Source organism: Somniosus microcephalus, chromosome 8 (assembly GCF_052327205.1).
Source record: "Somniosus microcephalus isolate GS21.2 chromosome 8, FLI_Smic_1.0, whole genome shotgun sequence".
Classification (NCBI taxonomy): Eukaryota; Metazoa; Chordata; class Chondrichthyes; order Squaliformes; family Somniosidae; genus Somniosus; species Somniosus microcephalus.
Genome location: NC_140994.1, coordinates 32472949 through 32497634, shown reverse-complemented (window position 1 = coordinate 32497634; position 24686 = coordinate 32472949). Strand labels below are relative to the sequence as shown.

At 40.8% G+C, this 24686-nt stretch overlaps 1 protein-coding gene across 1 annotated transcript in view; it reads right to left on the bottom strand.

Annotated features, from left to right (window-relative positions):
- Positions 1-392: 392 nt before the first annotated feature.
- The window catches only part of dclre1a (DNA cross-link repair 1A (PSO2 homolog, S. cerevisiae)), a 52611-nt gene continuing 28317 nt past the window's right edge, over positions 393-24686 (bottom strand). Inside the window, 6 exon segments of the mRNA XM_085994452.1 lie at positions 393-857; positions 859-1004; positions 1610-1751; positions 15444-15598; positions 17143-17288; positions 20693-20836. Of these exon segments, the coding sequence (XP_085850578.1) occupies positions 768-857; positions 859-1004; positions 1610-1751; positions 15444-15598; positions 17143-17288; positions 20693-20836 (823 nt within the window). The 3' untranslated portion in view covers positions 393-767.

Sequence of the window (24686 nt, the reverse complement as noted above, 5' to 3'; positions counted from 1 at the left end):
TTCATTCTGCTAGTGTATTTCACACTTCATCTAGAGCCATGTTTTGTTTCTTAATCTGTCCTATTACCATCTGGTCTCGCCTTGAATATCTCTTAATGTCTCTTTACTTCTCACAGACCTTCCCTTTTGTTCTTTCATCCCCTCCCCCATTTCCCAGCCCCCAACTTGCTTTTTCATGTTTCATTTTCTGCTTTTTTCTCAATTCTTTAGAAGGGTTTCGACCCGAAACATTAACTCTTTCTCTCTCCATGGATGTTGTCTGGCCTGCTGAGTTTTTCCAGCTTTTTCTGTTGTTATTTCAGATTTCCAGCATCTGCAGTATTTTGCTATCGTATTAGGTTTGTGGTTTCCATTTCTACAGAATTATAATAAATACACTGAGGACACAAAGGGTCAGTCATATTTCTCATCTTTATTTCTCAAATATTACAAATAAATTAAAACCTTGCACTATACCATCATGCATAGGTTACTTAGTAAATATTTCTGGTAGGTTTTCATAATTAATTTTGCAGTACAGTATAACTACTTCACAAAACAAGATAGTTCTAAAATCTTCCTGCATCACTAGTCACATTCATGCTGCAGAAAATTTAAGGCACCACATTGCAGTCACTTTGTAATATTTCATCCCATATAATCTGTAGTTTTAAACATTATATAACTATAGATATCTGCTCTATGATTACTTTACAACATTTACATTAAGCAAATCTCAGTGTACATTCAATTTGTTTCCAAAACCTCCGAAAGGCACTTTAAAATAATCAAAATTGATTACTTGTGCAAACATTCTCTACACATTTATACAAAATATCACTCGAGTAAGGACATGTAACTTTCCTCTGCACCACTTCAAATCATCCACTCATTAAACGTTTTGTCCATCATATTCCTTTCCTGCCAGCTTCCATTGTTAACTGTAGGAATTATTTTATCTGGTTTCAGCCACTGTACAAATCTCTTCATCTCAAGATAGCTGCTATGTTCACTATAAGGAATACCTGCAACAGATGGCAATTTTAAAATTAGAAAATCACAAATTAACAACAGGACTTACCCCTAGCCCCCACCAACTGTGTACATATTCATTTTGTAATGTTCCCACCATTTCACTTTTGTTTTCAGTATTCTTTTAGATGGTGTTTAATAATGAACAAACAATTTAGTCAATTTTTTTTAAATTTGTGGGTGTCTTGTCTGCCAACTGATGCTATATAGGTTACAAAACCCATCAACCCCACAAAAATTAATATAAAAAGTTTTTTGTAAGAAAAAGTTTTTTGGGGGGAGGGATGGGGAGAAAAGTACACTAGAACGTACAATAAAAACAATTCACAGCATTGTTTACTTCAAAGTAGGGTTTCATTTTCCTTCTATTGGCAAACTACTTTACTGTAAAAGTCCATTGTAACTGAACACAACTCAAACTTTACGACAAAGGGTCAGCGACCTGAAACGTTAACTCTGTTTCTCTCTCCACAGATGCTGCCTGACTGGAGGAGTATTTCCAGCATTTTCTGTTTCATTTCAAAACTTTACTGTTCCACTTTCACTAAATAAGTTCTCAAAAAAGAGAATAATTCCACATGGCCTAACATGTACCTACCATAAATAGTGAACTTTCCTTGGACTCGTGGCTTGATGTCAAGAACTGTACCACTGTGGCCAGAGTATGTCCATCCAGTTGGTTTGAATGCCACAATTTTGTCATACTTTCCTGGGAACTTGCTCATGTGCACTTGTAAACCCTAAAATTGCAAAAGCAGTTTAGATGCACAACCAACTGGACAGGTTTTGAATAACCAACCTTTACTGACACTTGATCTTGCCCTTCCTCGTGAACCAATCTTTGATCGATTGCTATGTGGTTTGGAGTTAGTAGAAGGGTAACATCTAACTCTCATAACACACAACTTTGGTCTGTGAACTTGGAAAGCACAGCGATGTTTCAAATACTCCTGCCTAAACCACCCAGCATCTTGTTAAGTGAGAAAAGGGTATTGTTAGGAGAAATAGGAAAGGAAAACCAGCTGTATAGGCCATTCGAAGCATTATACAACCAGCCACCCACATAATAGCTAATTTCCAACATTCACATGCTTTGCAAACATGCTCTTACATTACTTGAAGGTCCAGCTACCAAATAAAATTTCAATTGTGTCATTGTTAGTTTGTTCTCCTTCAATGCATTTCATTCTTATTAGCAACTAATGATTATTTTGCAGCAGTTATTCTCTTTTTACAGTTATTCAGGAACTCTAGCTCCAGCAGAAGGCATTCCACACTTGGGGGGTGATTTTGCCAGCCCTGGGGAGGCGGGACTGCCGGGAAAATGGCAGAATTTGGGAGCGGGTGGCAAACCTGCTTCCATGCCATCTTCCCAGGAGGCGGGTAGCCGTCCCGCGCCAGGTCCAGTCTCCTTGGAGGCGGGAAGAGATTAAAGCCTATTAACGGCCTAACAGGCAGAAAGTAAGATTATCACCTTTTTGCCCTCACAAGTGTGGGCTTCCTGAAGGCTCCAAAACCTGCCAGCTCAGCGGGGTTCGGGGGGGTTGCAAAAGTGTGGTGTGAAGGTAAGTGATGGGTGCAAGAGTGTAGAGGTGAGTATCTGAGGTAAGTGCTAAGTGTTTTTTAAAAAGTGTACTTACCTTGGTTTCTTCCCGCAGGCTTCAGTCGGTTTCTATGCAGAGAGTCTTGCACCTCCGTGTTGCAGATGAGAGATGGCTGTTGCATTCTCAGATGCAACAAACATCTCATTTCTGTAAAAGAAAGGTTGTATGCAAGACCGCATCAAACTGCAGAGATTGTCATTGTTTGACAGCTTCACAGAGCTGTCAAATGATGACAATTTTGACAGATGAAACGTCATACGTTGACGTTCTCTGCAACCGGCTTTCCCTTGATTGGCCTAAGCCCACTAGGCGGACTTAACAAGGTCAATCAAGGGAAAAATAGCGTGGGTTGGCCACAATTAATGGAGGCGGGACATCGACCCAACAAGCAGCAGTCCTGCCTCCAACTCGCTCCCAGTCACAAAATCGCCCTCTTGGTTCCCTTACTTATAGGAACATCTCATAAGCATGCTTTTAAGTGTAATCAGGCCCACATTGCAAGTACTTCATCCCAGGGTCAGAACACAAAGCATGAACAAAGAATCCCCAAGTCTGTCAGTTTTGCAAAACCGTTGCAAAATCCACTATAGCATTCTATTGTATATGAATAGACAACTAGAATTCTGCCAATTGATACACATCAAAGAACAGCTGAAACATATCTTGGCACCATTCAAAGCCACTTCACTAACTGAGTGGCAAAGGAACAAATAGACATACTGTACTATAATTACCATATAAAAACTTTTCTTCAAATTAGCAGTTACAATTTCTTCACAGAAAATGTTTGATATTCAACTCAAGAGTTGCTTTGTTTCAATTTTGTTTGATAAATTACATAGGGATTACATAGGATATACGGCACAGAAACAGGCCATTCGGCCCAACCAGTCCAGGCCGGCGTTTATGCTCCACTCGAGCCTCTTGTCTTACCTCATCTAAATCTATCAGCATAACCCTCTATTCCCTTCTCCCTAATATGCTTGTCTAGCCTCCCTTTAACTGCATCTATACTATTCGCTTCAACCACTCCCTGTGGTAGCGAGTTCCACATTCTCACCACTCTTTGGGTAAAGAAGTTTCTTCTGAATTCCCTGTTGGATTTCTTGGTGACTATCTTATATTGACGGCCTCCAGTTATGCTCATCCCCACAAGTGGAAATATTCTCCGTATCCACTTCATCAAAACCTTTCATAATTTTAAAGACCTCTATTACATCACTCCTCAGCCTTTTTTCCCCAAAAGAGACCCAGCCTGTTCATCATTTCCCGATATGTATACCCTTGCATTTCTGGTATCATCCTTGTAAATCTTCTCTGCACCCTCTCCAGTGCCTCTATCCTTTTTATATGGCGACCAGAACTGTACACACAGTGGTCTAACCAAGGTTCGATACAGGTTTAGCATAACTTCCCTATTTTTCCAATTCTATACCTCTAGAAATAAACCCTAGTGCTTGGTTTGCTTTTTTATGGCCTTGCTAACCTGTGTCACAACTTTGTGATTTGTACTCTGAGATCCCATTGTTCCTCTACCCCACCTCGACTCTCACCCTCCAAGTAATAAGTGACCTCCCTATTCTTCCTACCAAAATGTAATACCTCACATTTATCTGTTGAACTTCATTTGCCAATTATATGCCCATTCTGCATGTTTATTAATATCCTTCTATAATTTGTTGCAGTCCTCCTCAGTATTGGCCATCTTCTCTCCCCCGCACCCCCCCCCCCCCCAACCAATTTGGTGTCATCTGCAAATTTAGAATTGTATTTTTGATTCCAAAGTCTAAATCGTTAATGTAAATTACGAACAACAGTGGTCCCAGCACTGATCCTTGTGGAACACCACTACCCACCTTCTGCCACTGTGAATAGCTACCTTTTACTCCTACTCTCTGCTTTGCCTTGAAGCTAGCTAGCTATCCATGTTTATCAATGAATAGATTCAGCCAGAAAATTTTGTTGCAGGTCACAAAAAAAGTATTTCAGGAAAATTTGGCATAGTCATCCCTAATATTTATCTTTAGAAATCTAAAAGCACATTTCTGGGAAATATGGTCAAAGGGAAAGAATACTTGGATCAAGATTTCCACTGCTCTAAAAGTAGGTTATATTAACACTTAGAAGAAATTTGCCTTTTTACTACAATGAACAGTAGTACAGTACATCAGCTGGGTTCAGTGATGGCATCCCCAAGTCACAGGTTAAAGCCCCACTCCAGGACATCACATAATCCAGGCTGATCCTTTAGTGCAATATTGCATTGTTGGAGGTGTTGTCTTTCAGAGGCGATGCTAAACGGAGATCCCATCTGCCTGTCGAGTGGACATTCCACGGCAGTTTTCTTTTTGAAAAGAAGCAGGGAGTCCTCCTGATATCATGACCAACATTCATCCTTCAACAAACTTATCAAAACAGATTAACTGGTCATTCATCACACTGCTGTTTGAGATCTTGCTGATTGCAAATTGCCTGTAGCATTTCCGTACAAAACAACACTTCAAAGGTGATTCAATTGCGGTGAAGCAATTTGGGACATCCTGAGGACATTCTTTAAATAAAAGTTTGTTCTTTTCTTTTACTGAATTAGCACATGTAAATTAGATGAATTGCAAAATAAAGTATAAATTTTGTACACTGCAAATGTAAATCACATGTTACAGTGCAATACTATTTTATAATCCAAATAAATATGCTTACAAAATGATTTAAATTCATGAAGAAAAAAGATTTGGAATTATTCTCTCTCAACTGTGGTGAGCTATCAATTACAATGTAAAAGTATAAAAAGATTTATTTAGCGCCTTTCAAGACACCAGGACCCAAAGCGCTTTACAGCCACTTTTGAAGTGTAGTCATTGTTGCAATGTAGGAAACACGGCACCCAATTTGTGCACAGCAAGCTCCCACAAACAGCTATGTGATAATGACCAGATAATCTGGTTTTAGTGATGTTGATTGAGGGATTGGCCAAGACACCAGGGATAACTCCCCTGCTCTTCTTCGAAATAGTGCAATGGGATCTTTTATGTCCAGCTGAGAGCACAGACAGCACCTCCCTCAGTACTGCACTGGCTTGTCAGCCTAGATTTGTGTTCAATTGGGACTTGAACCCACAACCTTTGGACTCCGAGGTAAGTGCGCTACCCACTGAGCCACACTCTGACAAATACAGGTATTTGTAGCATACTTTACTTTTCTCACTGAAGTAACTTTTTCTTTTAAAAGTGCAAGACTTGGAGGATATTCTGCAATAGTTTACTCGTGAACTGGACAAACTGGTTTGATAAATGTACTGCATAAAAACTGGTAGATTAATACTTTGGTAATCTAGGTAATTAAGGTATATATTACAAAGAGTAAGTCTACACAAAAGTCTATAGTTACTGCTTCTAATCTAGTAATTAAATTAACCGCATTAAAATTATGAGGGGAAAAATATTCAGCACACTATAGATAAAAAATAAACTGTAGATAAGGTTAACTTAATATCCTGTAATAGGGCAGAGTTTCATATGATCATAAAGTGAATTAAACAGTCTAAATGGAAAATTATTTGGTACCTTAGACGGATTATGTTTAAAATTATACAGATTCAATGTCATATGATCATACGTCTGTCTAGATCCATACAAATATAAATTGTGAATATTTTTACAAGAAAAAAACACCGACAGGATGTCTTTTAGTATGTTACTGTTTTAACGTTGGACATTCAAACGACAAACCAGTTTGTGGGCTACTGTAATTTTAAACAGGATGGAAAACACTTGAAAAATAGAAATTAATCATCTTTTAGACTAGTGATCAACTTTTACTTCAGTTACCACTGCTATTCTATGTGCTTGTTACATTAAATGTAGACAAAATAAGTTTATCAAAAGGACTTTTTCTTAATGTATAAAGAATTACACTTTCATACTATGTTCCTAACCCCAAATTACATTAATTACCTGAAGAAAATCATCTGTAATATTCCTGTTATAATTTTTACATCAGAATAGAGCAAAAATCTCAGTGATTAAAAGTGTAGAACTATGCAAAATATTGAAAAAAAATTGTACAAGAGAAATATCCCATCTTGTTGAAACAGCTTAATTAGCAGCTACCAGCTATCTCAGGAAATCATAAACTCAGGAAGTATATAGAGGATATCCCACAGAGGCTAGTAAAATTTAAGATTATCTCTCACGTGAGGAGGCCCAAATAACTTAAGTATTTTCCGGAGTTAAAGGTCATTCCAAATTAGACAAAAATGAAACAGCTTATACCATTTAACCTCTTAAATACTGATTATATATGCACTGCAAGATACTTTAAAAATTAGGCCAATTAGACCAGAATTTAGCAGATAACTCTTTAAATTTATAGTACTGCTTTGGATGAGACATTAAACCGAGGCCCCGTCTGCTCTCAGGTGGACGTAAAAGACCCCATGGCACTATTTCGAAGTGGAGCAGCGGAGTGTTTATCCCTCAATCAACATAACAAAAACAGATTATCTGGTTATTATCACATTGCTATTTGTGGGAGCTTGCTGTGGGCAAATTGGCTGCCGCCTTTCCTATATTACAACAGTGACTCCACTTCAAAAGTACGTAATTGGCAGTAAAGCGCTTTGAGACGTCTGGTGGTCGTGAAAGGCGCTATATAAATGCAAGTCTTTCTTTTTTTTACTAGTCAAATAATTTTCTGGATGGCTGTCTAGTCCAATTATAACATAAGAACATAAGAAATAGGAGCAGGAGTAGGCCAATCGGCCCCTCGAGCCTGCTCCGCCATTCAATAAGATCATGGCTGATCTGATCCTAACCGCCAATCTACTATCACAGAACCATCTCCTGAATCTAACAGAATTAGACACACGAACTAGAAGCAGGATCAGGCTACACGGCCCCTGGGCCCGCTCCGCTACCCACAGGGCCATGACCGATCCGAACCTAGACTCATGTCCAAATTCCTGCCCACTCCCCGTAACCCTGAATTCCCTTTACTTCTAGGAAACTGTCTATTTCTGTTTTAAATTTATGTAATGATGTAGCTTCTACAGCTTTTTGGGGCAGCATATTCCATGGACCTACCACCCTCTGAGTGAAGTAGTTCCTCCTCATCTCAGTTTTGAAAGAGCAGCCTCTTATTCTAAGACTATGCCCCCTAGTTCTAGTTTCACCCATCATCGGGAACATCCTCCCCGCATCCACCCGATCCAACCCCTTCACAATCTTATATGTTTCAATAAGATCGCCTCTCATTCTTCTGAACTCCAATGAGTAGAGTCCCAATCTACTCAACCTCTCCTCATATGTCCATCCCCTCATCCCCGGGATTAACCGAGTGAACCTTCTTTGTACTGACTCGAGAGCAAGTATGTCTTTTCTTAAGTATGGACACCAAAACTGTATGCAGTATTCCAGGTGCGGTCTCACCAATACCTTGTACAACTGAAGCAATACCTCCCTATTTTTATATTCTATCCCCCTAGCAATGAAAGCCAACATTCCATTGGCCTTCTTAATCACTTGCTGCACCTGCATACTAACCTTTTGAGTTTTGTGCACCAGGACCCCCAGATCCCTTTGTACTTCAGTACTTTCCAGTTTCTTGCCATTAAGATAATAACTTGCTCTACGATTTTTCCTGCCAAAGTGCATAACCTCACACTTTCCAGTATTGTATTCCATCTGCCAAATCTCTGCCCACTTACTTAGCCTGTCTATGTCCCCTTGCAGGTTTTTTATGTCCTCCTCACTCACTACTTTCCCCCCCCATCTTTGTATCATCTGCAAACTTTGATATGTTACACTCGGTCCCCTCCTCCAAATCGTTAATATAGATTGTAAAGAGTTGGGGACCCAGCACTGACCCCTGCGGAACACCACTAGTTACTGATTGCCAGTCCGAGAATGAACCATTTATCCCAACTCTCTGCCTTCTGTTAGATAGCCAATCCTCTATCCATGCCAGAATATTACCCCCAATCCCGTGATTTTTTATCTTAAGCAATAATCTTGTGTGGCACCTTGTCAAATGCCTTTTGGAAGTCTAAATACACTACGTCCACTGGTTCCCCTTTATCCACCCTATATGTTACTTCCTCAAAGAACTCCAGCAAATTTGTCAAACATGACTTCCCCTTCATAAAACCATGCTGACTTTGTCCTATTAAATTATGATTATCCAAATGTCCTGTTACTGTCTCCTTAATAATGGACTCCAAAATTTTATCTACTACAGATGTTAGGCTAACCGGTCTATAGTTTCCAGCCTTCTGCCTACTGCCCTTTTTAAATAAGGGTGTTACATTAGCAGTTTTCCAGTCTGCCGGGACCTTTGCAGAGTCCAGGGAGTTTTGGAAAATTACCAATGCATCCACAATCCCTACCGCCACTTCCCTCAAGACCCTAGGATGTAAGCCATCCGGTCCAGGTGATTTATCCGCCTTGAGTCCCATTATTTTACCGAGTACCACTTCCTTAGTGATTTTGATCGCGTTTAGCTCCTCCCCCACTATAGCCCCCTGTTTGTCCAGTGTTGGGATATTTAGTGTCTTCTACTGTAAAGACTGATAAAAAATATTCATTCAGTGTTTTTGCCATCTCCATATTTCCCACCATTAATTTCCCGGTCTCATCCTCTAAGGGACCAACATTTACTTTAGCCACCCTTTTTCTTTTTATATAACTATAAAAACTCTTACTATCTGTTTTTATATTTTTTGCTAATTTACTTTCATAATCTATCTTCCCTTTCTTAATCAATCTTTTTGTTATTTTTTGCTGTCTTTTAAAGTTTTCCCAATCCTCTATCCTCCCACTAGATTTGGCTACCTTATATGCCCTTGTTTTTAGTCGAATACTATCCTTAATTTCTTTACTTAGCCACGGATAGCTATCTTTTCTTTTACACCCTTTTCTTCTCAGTGGAATATATATTTTTTGGAAGTTTTAAAATAACTCCTTAAATGTACACCACTGATCATGTATCGTCTTTCCCTTTAATCTATTTTCCCAATCCACTCTACTCAATTCCGCTCTCATACCTTCATAGTCTCCTTTATTCAAGCTTAGCACGCTTGTTTGAGATCCAACCTTCTCACCCTCTAACTGAATATGGAATTCAACCATGTTATGGTCACTCATTCCAAGGGGATCCTTTACTAGGACATTTTTAATTAATCCCGTCTCGTTACACAGGACCAGATCCAAGGTTGCTTGCCCCCTGGTCGGTTCAGTTACATACTGCTCAAGAAACCCATCCCTAATACACTCAATGAACTCATCCTCAAGGCTGCCCTGTCCAATTTGATTTGTCCAATTAATATGATAGTTAAAATCCCCCATAATTATAGATGTTCCCTTATTACAAGCCTCAACTATTTCCTGATTGATACTCCGTCCAACAGAGTTGCCACTGTTCGGAGGCCTATAGACTACGCCCACTAGTGTTTTTTCCCCCTTATTATTCCTTACCTCCACCCAAACTGTTTCATTATCCTGATCTTTTGACCCAATATCATTTCTCTGTATTAGTGATTCCTTCCTTTATTAACATAGCCACCCCACCTCCCCTTCCTTCCTGATCATTAAATAACCTGGTATGTTTAATTATTGAATGGCTTCCACATAGCCAAGAGCTGGAATTGGGAGTATAAAATGTTGTCAAGCAACAGAACCCACATCCCTTCACCCCACCACACAGAGAGGTTCTGCCGTTAGCTGCCTAGTCCCAAACTTTGAAATTCCTTCCCTGAACCTCACCACCTCCCTCTCCTCCTTTAGGAGTCTCTTTAAATCCCACCTCTAACCAAATTTTTGGTCACCCCACCCAATATCTCCTTCAAGATGGGGAATTTTAACACCCAAAGATAGGATGGAAAGGGGATTCAATTTTGAAAAATCTGAAACCAGATACCAACTGCGCCTAGTTCCAGCTTAACCGGGGCAGGTTGGGGGCGAGTAACCTGCTCTCGAGAGCCGGGTCAGTAATTTAAATATGCTAATGAGCCTTTGCACCTCAGATTTTAAACAGATTTAACGGCTGTGGGCTGGGTTTTCCAGGGATCGGGAAACCCGGCAGCTGGTGGGAGGCAAAAACAGCCAGATCTAGCAAGTAAGTGCTTTTCTAGCACTGCTTGTGGGCCAGGAGGAGCAGAGTGCTTCCCCCCCCCCCAATCCCCAAGCTTACCTGTTGTTATCTGCCTCCTTCCCCACAATCCCCCCCCCCCACCCCAGCAATCTCTGTCTCTGCTAACTGCTGCGGCCTTCCAGCGCAGACGTTCCCACCAGCCAGCCTCAATCTGGCTGGCTGCTAGCCAGAAAACAAAGAAAGAAAATTCATATGTGGTCCTGCTGAATATCCGCATAATCCAGTTCCAGATTTCCTGGCTGCTACATGCAATCTAAAGTAATTACAATATTTTAAATCATTTATTTTAGTTCTTGTGTAGGAACAAGTGAACTAGGATTGGGGAGAAAACAAAAAACTGTTGTATGAAACGCTGATATTTAGTAGACGAGAATCATATATGTATAACTTCAAGCATAGCCATTGACCAAATAATATTACCCATAATTACTTCTGGGTAACTAAAAAGCTAAGACTTGTTCAGAATGCAGCTGCGGAGACAGCCAAACGCAGTTTTGACTAAGCTTTGATAAGAAGCAGCTACAGGCTACAAGTGAAGGTCAAATCATTAAATTGCTAAAAAAAATTATAATGCTGAATAGAACTTAGAATTCGCTTAACAAAACTAATTGCAACAATATTTAAAGGATAATTAGTGTAAATTCCAATAAAATATGAGAGATATCATGGAAGTTAAGGTATTTATCTGGTAGATTAAAGCGAGATAGTTTGGATAACTCGACTAGTGAAAGAGTGCTGATATGGGCCCTTGGTATAAAGGCCTTGTACCAGGGAAGCTAGAAATGAGAGATAAAGTAAATTCCAATGGGGTGAAAAACTATAAACAAGATAACACTGAACATGGCAAAGTTGGTGGAAAAATACTGGAAAGGATGCTACCTTAGTCTGAGTGACAATGGTATATCGACCATTAGAACCAATTAAAAAAGGTGTTTTTGTTAAAGCCCATATATGGACACTGGCCAAACCAACTTTTGATAAGAAAAGGGTTAAAACCTCAATACTCAAAGAGCTACTTTACAGACATACTGCGAGAACAAAGGAACAGACTTAAGACAACGTCACCTGTGTCCGAGAGGTTCCGGCGACCAAGAGCTGCGAGCTACTCGTTAAAACTGTCGCCTAATATTAAGTATTAATTACGCTATAAACATAATAAATCTTGATCTATTGCTCAAACATACTGGCTGCTGCCTATTGGTGTCTTGTCCAAGAACTCAGATCATTAAGATCTTACACTGTTCTCGTAATATCTTAATTTACCATTATTGGGGAAGAGCTCATTTTTAAAATATGTCTTTAGAAAAAAAACCATCACAAATTGGGATTGCAACCTGATGGAGCACATATATTTAACATAAAAAGTCTATTTGACCCAACGTGCTTCTGCCAGTGCTAGCTCTTCAGCTGAAACAGTCTACTCTAATCCCATTTCATTACCCTCTGTATCCTTTTATAAACCTCCTTTTCAACTACTTCTCCAATTCCATTCTGAAAAATGTTATAATTGCTGCCTCAATAGACACTTATGGTAAATAATTCCATGGTAAATAATTCCATGTTCCAATAAGAGAGAAAAAATTATTCTAATGTGCATCCTATGTCTATGCCCTCTTGTTACTGATTTGCCAACCAGTGGAGACTATATTTTACTACCAGAGCTGGGGATAGAATCCAGTAGGGTATCTTTTTAAAAAAAATTTTTTTAAAAGGTGCTTTTATTTAAAGCTCCTACTGCCCAGTAATAGAATATGGGCTGTTACTGGAAACAAAAGTTGAAGTGGGAGAAATAAAATGACAAAAAAAGTCAAGATTTTAAAAAAACTAGTCGAGTACTATTTAAATTTAGGCCATGTACTCTATTTAAAATAAATGATCTACCCAAAGACTTTTTGTGTGTGTAGTTTCTCAAATTTAGTATGGAATTCATTCAATTATATGTGTTTGATAGAAAACAGAAGCAGGTTAACCTCAGTTATTAAGAATTCCTTTTACATATAATGCAGAATACACTATACTTACAAAACGAATCCAAATCAAAGAGTCAGAACAGTTAATCCTTGTTGAAACAAAAAATGCTTTAAAAACAAGACAGAAAACTTCACACAATTAATGAAAAGTCATGGAAATTTAGATGTCTGCAAATAGCTTGGTGGTTATTTAATGAAGCTGAAATGAGCCACGAAAATGATGTTCGTCACCAATGCAATATCAAAGCAAGGAGTACTGTAACTGAATTTAAAAAATGTTTAATCATCACAACCTTTTGCTTATAAAATAAGAGCTATACAGTAAAACTGGGTATAAGGGTGGTAACATGTACAAAATAAATCAGAAGTTCACTATGTCAAAGAGCTAAATGTAAATTAGAGTATGTTTAAGGCTGCAACACACCTGAATGCTCAATCACTACCATAATTTAGGACATCAAACCTCTATTTGCACGATCTGTTATGTTCCATATACTAGTTAGTAGTTAAAGTGTCAGCTGTGGCTCAGTAGGTAGCACACTCGCTTTTGACTCAGAAGGTTGTGGGTTGAAGTCCCACTCCAGGGACTTGAGCACATAAAGCTAGGTTTTCGGATGAGATGCCCCGTCTGCTCTCAGGTGGATGTAAAAGATCCCATGGCACTATTTTGAAGAAGAGCAAGGGAGAAAGTACTTCATTGGCTGTAAAGTGCTTTGAGACACCTGGTGGTCGTGAAAGGCGCTATATAAATACAAGTCTTTCTTTCTTTAATTAACCTGTGAAGTACTAAAGTGCACACCAATGAAGATGCACTGGGCACAATTTGGAAGGAACTTGCATACAAGATACCAATGGATGAGACGTCGCAATGCACATGACACGCACACAAAAATGTGCCAAAGGGACTACTCGATTGTTCACTTGCCCTGATCCCAGTCCTTTGCAGATGAGTGTTGAGTGTCCAATTCTGTCAGGGTAGAGTCTGCTATCACGATCAACAGAGGGAAAGGCTATCTCAGAAAAGGTTCTCATGAGCCAATTGCCTAGGGACAGATATACGTGAAGATGTTACACTCAGATAACCCACGACTTCAGACAAGCACTGTGCGAAAATCTTGGATGCGGAGAAGCAGCCAAAATGGTATTACCTTGTATTGCCAGCTTTGCTCCTTGAAACTGAACCAAAGAAACTTCTAATGGTGCTTCTATATGGTAATAAAGTTGTAAACCTCATGTACAAATGGTCAATTATTTTATTTTCCTCTTTTATTTTATCTGTATATACTGACATCTAGGCAGTAGAAGGTTGGTTACTGATGGTATCATACAACCTAAAATGCACAGCTTTTCATTTCTTTTGGAGGTTTGACCTCAAAGGGAGAACCTAGAAAGGTACTTTATGGAGGTTCATCATCTAGTGGCAACTGTTATGAACACATTATCTTAGGAAACCTGAAAAAATACATCAAATAACTCAGACAGGACAGATAAATGGACTAATCCAACCTACTCCTGGAGACTTCTCGCACATCAGATCACTTGTGGCTGATGTTTAGGACAAAGGGGGAAAAATTGGGTATCGCCCATTTTGGGGAGCGAATATCGGCCGGGCAAAGTTTAGCACCTGGTGCTAATGATCGCCTCCGACTGCAAAATTAGTCTCTATCGCCCCATGAGGTGATTTGAGCGCTAAATCAAGCGCTACACACCTCTCTTAAGGCACTAACGTCAGGGAGTGAGGCTCTACCTCAGAACGCTACCGAAGCTCACGCGATGTCAGTTACCATGGAGGCCAGACAGACTGGCGCCGTCCACTTCTTACAGGCGAGGGGCCATCTTGCTGGCCAGCCACACCCTGCTCATTGCAGCCTTGAATCTCAGCTGGAGAGACCTCTAAAGCAATTGTGTTGGAACCACTAATGGATAGGCCCAGGGAAAGAGCTCGGCGCTTAGGAACCTCAAAATTGGTGCTGAGGACCAAAACTCCTTAGGACAGTGTTCAATCTATCCAAACGTCTCTCTACCTCTCAACCTGCGTGTACCAAAAATTTTGCCGACAAGAAAAAGCAGGAAGCGCATGCCTTTCAATAGCACTCCCCCAGCCCCTTCCTGACTTGAAAACGTTCCCATTTACCCGTCGTTCCTAGTGGCTGGCGCTAAAGCAGGTGGCGCGACTCAATTTCCGGTCTGGGGCATTGCACGCTTGACTGATGTTACTATCTGCGGGCGCAGGAAATTGTGGCGGTAGTGTTTAGTGCCACCGCAAAACAACTGGTCAATTTCGCAAGCGCCGTTAAAATCGTGCGCTCGGGTGCCAAGTTCCTAGCGCCCCCGAGGTGTTAACCAACCAAATTTTTCCCCCAAAGAATCTTTAGCAGAGGAAAAACCAGCACAGGGCACCAGTTCTGTGATGTCAGAGTAGGAAAACAGCACCACTTAGCTGCATCATTACGACATTTTCATTTGTTTGTTAGCAAATAGTTTCCACAGAAGTTAGAGGTAGTCTCTACTCTTGCAGGGTGTGGAGTATGCCGAATGATGCATGCAAAGTTCAATTAGTAGGTATAGAATGTTATTTTGCAGTTTCTAGTTTAGCTTTAAAATCAGCAATTACATTTTATGCTAATTCAACAAGTAATTTATACAGATTGTAGCTGGTGCTTTGTACTAAGTCTATAATCCCTTAGAGAAAGCATAGTTCAAGATAACTTACCTTAAAAGTAATTTGCATCATAGGCAATAAATGAAGTTGAGAGTTTTCCCAGTCCATAGTGGTAACAGAGTTTATCTGCTCAGAGTCCAAACATTGTAGAATATCGAGTTTATTTCGAGTAACACAGACTTTACATCCAAGCACCGCAGCGATAGCTTTTAAAAAAATGCAATGCACAGTTAGAGAAAACAATTGGAAAATATCTTTTTTTTGATTTGCCCTCATCATTTCTCTTCCAAATATCCAATCAGGGTTATAATTATAAGCTTAGTTTTCTATGAATTAATTACAAAAAAGGGGTACACGTGGTCCAAGCTAATTGAATGCCAGTTTCACACCAATATATTAAAGTGCGCTAACTAGTTAGAGTATAAAGGATTCTGTTAAAGAAATTTGACTCTTTGGAAAGCTATACATTCTAATATCTTAGTCGCGTTTACCCTTTCTCATTCTATTAATGAGGCGGGATGGCTGCCTAAAATGTCAACGGTACCTTGGAGTATTATGGGCCATCATGGCTCAGGTATCAAGATTACCAAGTGTGCCACAAGAAATTGCCTTGGTTCTGATCGCTCATCGCCAGGCAAGTAATCTGGTCGTCACCTTAATCCCAGAGACCCTGTTTATCTCCCACTCTTCTCTCAAAAAGGAATTCCAGGAAACTCTCTTTTAACCAGCACCTAAATATCTGGAAATCTCTCTTAACTGGCAAAATTCAGGAATAGGTTCAGGTAAGTTTTACTATATATTAGTGGCTGTGTAACCGGGGTTCCTGGATCTGTGGCCGTGTAACCGAGGTTCCTGCACCCGTGGTCGTGCAACAGGGACTCCTGGATCTGTGGCCGTGTGACCGGGACTCTTGCACAAGTGCCGTGTAACCGGGGCTCCTGCACCTGTGGCTGTGTACAGGGCTCTTGCACCTTGGTAAGTATACCTCTCTGTAATCCGGACTTTTTTGATCAACCGGCACCACGCCAGTCCCGGATAAAAAAAAGTTTCCTGTACATCACTGGTTGGTCATTAGACGACAACAGAGAAACATCTTCTCTAGGTGGGGAAAAATATACCACCTAGGTGATACTAATGAGCAGCACAATTTACCATAAAATTGAATGTGTATATTCTTGGCTTCACATAAATTATAGGTAGGTTTATACAGGATTTTAACATGGCGAAGACTAAACATTTTTTTGAAGCATTCTAAATTCTCACCACTATCAAGATTTTTTTTTACAACTTTATTTCATGCATTCAGGGTTTTCTATCTTGCCTCCATATTTGCATTTTTCCTATTGGCTCACTTTCTTTCCTTTTGAATTGGTAGCTTTTCTTTGATGGTTAGTGAGTAAAGAGTCAAAATTTACCAATACCTAAAATGAAATCCCCTTTCAGACATGGAGAAGTATATTTTTACAATAGTGTACAAGGATTATAATTTTTCTTCCCCAAAATTCAAAACAAAAGAATGCTCAGACAAAGTTGACCAGAGTCATCACCAGGCCTCGCCTTCATGCTTTCCCTTTGGTTATCCCATTTAGCTGTTCCAGTACATGGTCACATCATTTTAGCTATTCCCCTTCACATAAAAGCTGACAAGCCATCGGATGTGATGTTGCCAATTATATACACACCATAAAATTATTAGACGGTACAATAAAAACAGCTCTATTAATACACGCGCACACGCACACAATCTTACCTAGGAAAACTTTCTCCTTTCCAATTGAATAAGTACCACAGACAACCAATGTTCTAGGATTCATTGTTAAAGTTTCAAAAGCAATAGTAGCTGCAAACTGGATGGCTTCTTGCTGAGAAGGAAAGGTGTACTCTGGACTGCAGTATCTACCAAACAAACAACATTGCACTCAGGATGCAGTATTCCAATAATGTGATGAAGAAGGTCAATTATCTTAATTAAATCATTTACTATATAAAGCACCCTTGTACTCTATTCTCATTACTGCTATTTTTGGAGACGCACAGGACACATGTGCCGGGGGGTAGTGATCCATATTGACTATTTCAGTAAAATACAATTGTATTCTGTTTTTTGTCATGAGAGCTCATGAACTATGTTCGGACCAGAGTTGTCCAATACAAATCGCTGACTAGGTACGGACATGGTTACAGCAACACCATTTTAGCCATATGAACTCATTTTAGTAGAAAATGCCTTGCACACAATAAAAGGTCAATGTACTTCACGTGTATATTTACTTAAAAAGCATCTACCACCATTCAGTGCAAAACTTTGTACTCTTCTCCTTCACCAAAGTTTGGAATTCTGTCATGAATTCATCAGACACAGCACATCAGTGCAGCTTCTAGGTTTTTGTTCAGCAGTTGCAAGCGGTACTTTGACTTCATCAGTGACTGCCAAGAATATTGACTCGCACAACAAGATGTGTCAGACCTGCCCCTCCCTCCATCCAGAATGTGGTTGGATGCTGCTTGCCCTTTGCCATCATGTGCTCTGTTGGAGCTGCTCGTTATATGATGGACTTGTCTTCTGCTGCCCTAGACTGGTTATGCTGATTGGTCAGGCTGACCCCAGCGCCCCTCTAAATACAATGTTGCTGGTGTTTTCATGGTGAAGTCCAGCGTTTTCACTCATGCTGTACACCATTTTAGCAGATAACCCACAAGCAATAATCAAGGAAATAAAGCATGCACAATGATCAAAAAGCACCTGCACATTCTGCTTTTCGTTTACCAACAAACACACACAAAATTTAAGTACGCACTGCATATGCAAATACGAGTACCGAGATCATATGCCCAATGACAGTATCGATCACAAAAGCAAAATACTGTGGATGCTGGAAATCTGAAATAAAAACAGAAAATGCTGGAAATACTCAGCAGGTCAGGCAGCATCTGTGGAGAGAGAAACAGAGTTAACGTTTCAGATCGATGACCTTTCGTCAGAACTGGAAAAAGTTAGAGATGCAACAGATTTTAAGCAAGTGCAGGGGCAGGGAAAGCAGGTAGGGAAGGAAAGAACGAACAAAAAGGGAAGGTCTGTGATAGGGTGGAAGGCAGGAGTGATTAAATGACAAAAGATATGCTAGTACAAAGCAAAAGGAGATAGTAAATGGGACAAGAAACAAAAGCTAAGTCTAGAAGAGGTGTAAATGGGAAAGCCGGAATCATTAACAGTTGCCATGTGAAAAAAATAGGGGCAGAGGTTACGGTCTGAAATTGTTGAACTCCATGTTGAGTCCAGAAGACTGTAAAGTGCCTAATCAAAGCTTACGTTGAGCTTTGTTGGAACAGTGCAAGCGGCCAAGGACAGAGAAGTCAGAGTGGGAGTGGAGTGGAAAATAAAAATGACAGGCGACCGGAAGCTCAGGGTCACACTTACGGTCTGAATGGAGGTGTTCTGCAAAGCGGTCGCCCAATCTGTGTTTGGTCTCCCCAATGTAGAGCAGACCGCATCATGAGCAGCGAATACAATATACTAAATTGCAAAAAGTACAAGTAAATCGCTGTCTCATCTGGAAGGAGTGCTTGGGGTCCTGGACAGTGGGAAGGGAGGAGGTAAAAGGGCAGGTGTTGCATCTCCTGCGCTTGCACAGGAAGGTGCTGTGGGATAGGGAGGGGGTGATTGAGCAGTGGACCAGGGTGTTGCAGAGGGAGCACCACTTCAGAATGATGAAAGGGGAGGGATAGATGCGTTTGGTGGTGGGATCACGCTGGAAGTGGTGGAAATGGCGGAGGATGAGCCGTTGAATGTGGAGGCTGGTGGGGTGAAAGGTGAGGACTAGGGGAACACTATCATGGTTCTGGGAGGGAGGGGGAAGGGGTGAGAGTAGATGTGCAGGAAATGGAACAGACACAGTCAAGGGCCATGTCAACCACAGTAGAGGGAAAAGGAAGACATATCAGAAGCACTAGTATGGAAGGTGGCATCGTCGGAACAGATGCGACAGAGATGGAGAAACTGGGAGAATGGAATAGAGTCCTTGCAGGAAGCAGGGTGGGAGGAAGTGTAGCCCAGGTCGCTATGGGAGTCAGTGGGTTTATAGTGGATGATTGTCGATAGCCTATCCCCAGAAATGTAGAGAGAGAAGTCGAGGAAGGGAAGGGAAGAGTTGGAGATGGACGATGTGAAGGTGAGGGAAGGGTGGAAATTGGAAGCAAAAAGTGAATGAAATTTTCTAGTTCAGGGCGAGAGCAGGAAATGACACCAATGCAGTCATCAATGTACCGGAAAGAAAAGGAGAGGGGACCAGAGTAATACTCTGTTAGAGAATGTTCCACATATCCCACGAAAAGGCAGGCATAGCTAGGACCTATGCGGGTTCCCATAGCAACATCTTTAATTTGGAGGAAGGAAATGGAATCAAAGGAGAAGTTGTTCAATGTGAGAACAAGTTCAGCCAGGCTGAGGAGGGTGGTGGCGGATGGGGACTGGTTGGGCCTCGGTTCAAGGAAGAAGCGGAGTGCCCTCAGGCCATCCTGGTGGGGGATGGAGGCATCGAGGTATTGGACGTCCAGTGAAAAGGAGATAGTTGGGGCCAGGAAACTTGAAACTGTTAAAGTGGTGGAGGGCGCCGGAAAAGTCGCGGATGTAGGTGGGAAGAGACGGGACAAGGGGAGAATAAAAAGTCGAGATAGGAAGAAATCAGTTCTGTGGGGCAAGAACAGGCTGAAACGATGGGTCTACCAGGGCAGTCCTGTTTGTGGATCTTGGGAAGGAGGTAGAAGCGGGCTGTGCGGGGTTGGGGAACTATGAGGTTGGCGGCTGTGGAGGGAAGACCTCCAGGGGTGGTGAGGTCAGTGACAGTCTTGGAAATGATGGTTTGATGTTCGCTAATGGGGTCATGGCCCAGGGGGTGGTAGGAGGGTGCGTCAGACAGTTGCCGTTCAGCCTCCGCAAGGTAGAGGTCACTTTGCCAAACAACAACAGTGCCACCCTTGTCAGCAGGTTTAATGATAAAGTTGGGGTTGTATCTGAGCGAACTGAGTGCTGCAAGTTCAGAGGGAGGTAGGTTGGAGTGAGAGGGGAGCAGAGAAATTGAAACAGTCGATGTCACGCTGGCAGTTCAAAATTAAAAGATCTAGAGGGCAAGAGGCCAGAGGGAGGGGTCCAGGTAGAACAAGACAGCATCTATAATTCATTTTTAATTTACTATTCAAAATGCAAGTGGCTAATGTATTGGACAACATTGGTTTAAACCAAAACATATTTTATCACATAAGCATACTATTCTTTTCCGATTCATGCAATAAACTTCTCTTACGTGGTATCCAGATAAAGAGTGTGAATTTTTTGACCCACGAGATGAGAGTAGCGCTCCATGGAGGGATTAGCTCGAAAATCACCAGTGTGCAATAGTGTTTTACCATTTGGAAGCTGGAACAGCAGCATGACAGCACCTGGACAGCTGTAGAATAAATATTTCGTGATTAAAACTAGCACCTTCTATCCAAACTTTATATTATAAATTATGCTCATTAAATGTTTGAACAATAAACAAATTATAGCCGTTTAAAATTTCTGCAGTCTTTACTACCAAGCTTGCTTCAACAGAACTTCCCAGGCACCATGATCTCGAACACCAAGAACAATGAGAGCAGCAGTAACGGGAATATAATCACCTCCAAGTTGCACATCATCCTGACCTTGGACACAGATCTCTGTTCATTCATCATGGGGTTAAAATCCTGGAATTCCTTACCCAACACCATCGTAGGAGCACTATCACCACAAGGACTGCAGTGGTTGAAGCAGAAGGCCCACCACCATCTCTTCAGGGCAACTAGGGATGGGTAATAAAGCAGCACCCACATCCCAAGGACAACTTTACGCAAACACATTTTTTCAGTCTATAAAGCATGATGCACAAAACCTCAATGATCTTGAGGGTTTTGCAATTTTCAAAATGTGATTGTGTTCCTATCCCCGTAACACCCCAATCACAAAAACACAGACGATGAGATGTGATGTTGAGGTTTTCCTTGCTTACATTATCCATTACACCTATTCTGTGGTTATGGTTTAGTTGCCAAAAGTTGTTTAAACTTTCTTCAGTTATGGTTTCCCTCATACATTAGGATTCAGCTCAGTCATCCAGTGAACCAACTGTAGGATGGTGACTAAGAACTTAAGATATACAAAACGTAAAACCCAGTGTACGCACTGATTGAAGTGAGTTTTGAACTGACCATGACACATCTCTCTGAAAAAATAAGAGTATAGAGAAACGTCAGTGCTGAAGTGATTTGTTGAATTAAAAAAATACTAAATAGTGGCTTTGAAATGAACCATAAACAATTATTTGGAGACTGCAGAAATTCTCCCACACTAAATGGCAACAAGAAACTTTCTGATGAGGGAGGGGGACAGAAATTGAATTTTAGGCAGAGTTTCATGCACAGCGGAAGCATAGGGAATTCTTGCGGCTCTTATGGGGCTGGGGGGGTTCCTAAATTACACTGTCCTAGGATAGGTCCCTCCCATTAGATGATAGATCCGAATTTCTCCTACCTGAAAAGGAGAGGAAAAAAAAAATGGAGAATTTGTACTTGTATAATCCTCAGGATGTCCCAGATGCTTTATAGCCAATGAAGTACTTTTCAAATGGACTCACTGTTGTTTTGTAGGTAAACTCGGCAGCCAATTTGTGCATAGTAAAGTCCCATAAACAGCAGTGGGATGAAGCGCCAGTTAATCTGGCTTTTGGTGGTGTTGGTTGAAGGATAAATGTTGGCCAGAACAGCTGAAGAAGTCCCCTGCGCTTCTCTGAATAGTGCCATGGGATTTTTTTTTTTTTTTTTTTTTTTTACTCCTGAGGGGACAGATGGAGCCATGGTTTAGCATTTCATCTGAAAAACTGCATCTCTAAAAATACACTACTCCACATAAAAGTGTTAGCCTAGATTATGTGATAGATAAATTTCTAGACAGATAGTTAGATTTCCAGACACAAAAGGCATCAAGGGGTAGGGGGAGAGCGCGGGAATATGGTATTGAGATAGAGGATCAGCCATGATCATATTGAATGATGGAGCAGGCTCGAAGGGCCGAATGCCTACTCCTGCTCCTATTTTTCTGTTTCTATGTGCTCAAATCCTGCAATGGGGCTTGAAACCGCAACACTCTGACAGAGGCAAGAGTGCTACCACTGAAGATGCCAAGGCTTCAGAAGGAAGAGGGAAGCTATATATAAAGTTCCCGGGACTCACCAAGTACTTACCTAGTGTCACCTTTCATTTTAAGTGCTATTTGAAGTGCATGTTTTACAAGTTTAAAAATGTAAATCTTGGGTGGAAAACATATTATGCCAGAAAAAAACTTCAGCACTTATAGATCAAGGGAGCTAAAAGAACATTGAGAAACTGTCAGAGGATTGGATTAATCTTGTGGGAACTGCATTAGTTGAGTTATTAACACCGTATCCAAATACTATAAATTAAGATTATGGTTGTAAATTTTGAGCTTTACTTTATAATTCAGCATTACAAATTTGCAGAATGTCCTGTTTTACAATCAAAAATTGACAAAGTGTGCAGTGAGTAGCAGTGATTGGAAGATTATCCTTTTACTTCTGGGAACAAATCCAATTTTAACTCAGACTAAATGTTTTCCTTCTCTTCTCAAGAGTTTCTGGTGGAGTCAGAACACCCTCCATTCAGTTGCCCAGTAAGCAAGTCTGTAGCACAAAAAGAACAGGTCTATATATGCTGAAATATGTGTCATTTGAACATTGATACACAGAATTTAGAATGTTAGAAATATAAATATCACTAGAAACAAATAGGAAAGTAAGGTGCAAAGACTGGGGTTTAGGCACTTCACACTACTTAGAAGCAGCAATGTCCCCCTTTGAATCACAGTAACAGGTCAAGAATAATGGGTAGTGGGCCGGATATTCCGATGCCTACGGGTGTGTACTCACCCGTAGGGACATCGGAAATGCTGGTTTCAGGCATGCGCTGGAAACCGGCATTTCCGATCTGTCAAGAAAGCTCTTGACAGATCCTCCGGCTGCCCGGGAGAAGGGCCTCTGCGGGTGGAGAGTTCCGCTTTTTGGAGACGCTCTGCCCGCAGCAAACACTTGCAATTCTTGCGCCTGGTTACCTGCTTTTACCAGGATGAGAGTTGAATTTTTTTTTTTTTTTTTTTTTTTTTAAATTTCCCACTGATTTATCATTTAAAAATACTTTAAAGAAAGGCAAGTTTATTTTTAGCCCCGTTAAAAACTAATTATTTTTTTCAAAAATTAACTTTTAAACAAAAATTCAAATTTATGTAATTTCAAGTCATTTTAAAAATGTGATGTTTAAAAAAAAAATTATCTGAAGTTTTCCTATGTTTTTGGGGGTGATCGCCATTCATACATGTGACAGGTCTTCCAGTCAAATGTATGAAGGGAGATTCCCTTCTCTGATTGGCTCCCCATGGCCCACGTGATCCCAGGGACGCTGCGAACTACCTGTGCCTCTGGGATATGTGGGCCCTGTGCACCGGCAGTTTGGAGAGGCCCAGCAGCGGAACTCTGCACCTCCCGGGAGCCCTCAGGTAAAGGCGCAGATTTTTCCAGATCACAGCCCTCCGCCCGCGGGAGGCCTGTGATCGGAAAATCTGGGCCAATATTTTTGCAATTTGTAAATTATTATAGGGTCTCAGTGGAGATGAAATATTGATGGTTGCTGTTACTTCTCTTCAGTTGCACATTGTGGGTGTTTTGTACAACCATGACTTTTGACTATGGAACAATCAAATGTTTGTGTGATGTCATATGTACAACATTGGAATAATCACTGGGGATATCTACATTATATAAAGCCAACTTTTGTCAGTTTAGTTGTAAAAGAAAAATAATGATTAGAGCTGCTTATCGGGGACAGAAATCATTTTGGATCTCACCTGGAAGTCATCTTTAATTAGAGCCTGGTCAAAAAGATTGGTTTTGAGAAAGCTTTTTAAAGGAAACACAAGTGACAGACTAAGAAGTTTAGGGAATAAGTTCCAGACAGAGGTGGCTGAAGCTGTTCACTGATGGCAGGCAAAGGGAGGGGGGTAACACAAAAGGCCAGAGTTGGAGGATTGAAGTTGTGGGTTGGGGACAGAATTTAAGACTAGACCAGACTGCAGAGATATGGTGGAATATGGCCATGGAGGGATTTGCAGATGAGCAGTTTAAACCTAATATGCGTGGGGTCAGAAAGGATAGCAGTGAAGGCCAAACAGGACTTTGTGCGGGACAGGACATAGACTTTTACGTTTTGAAC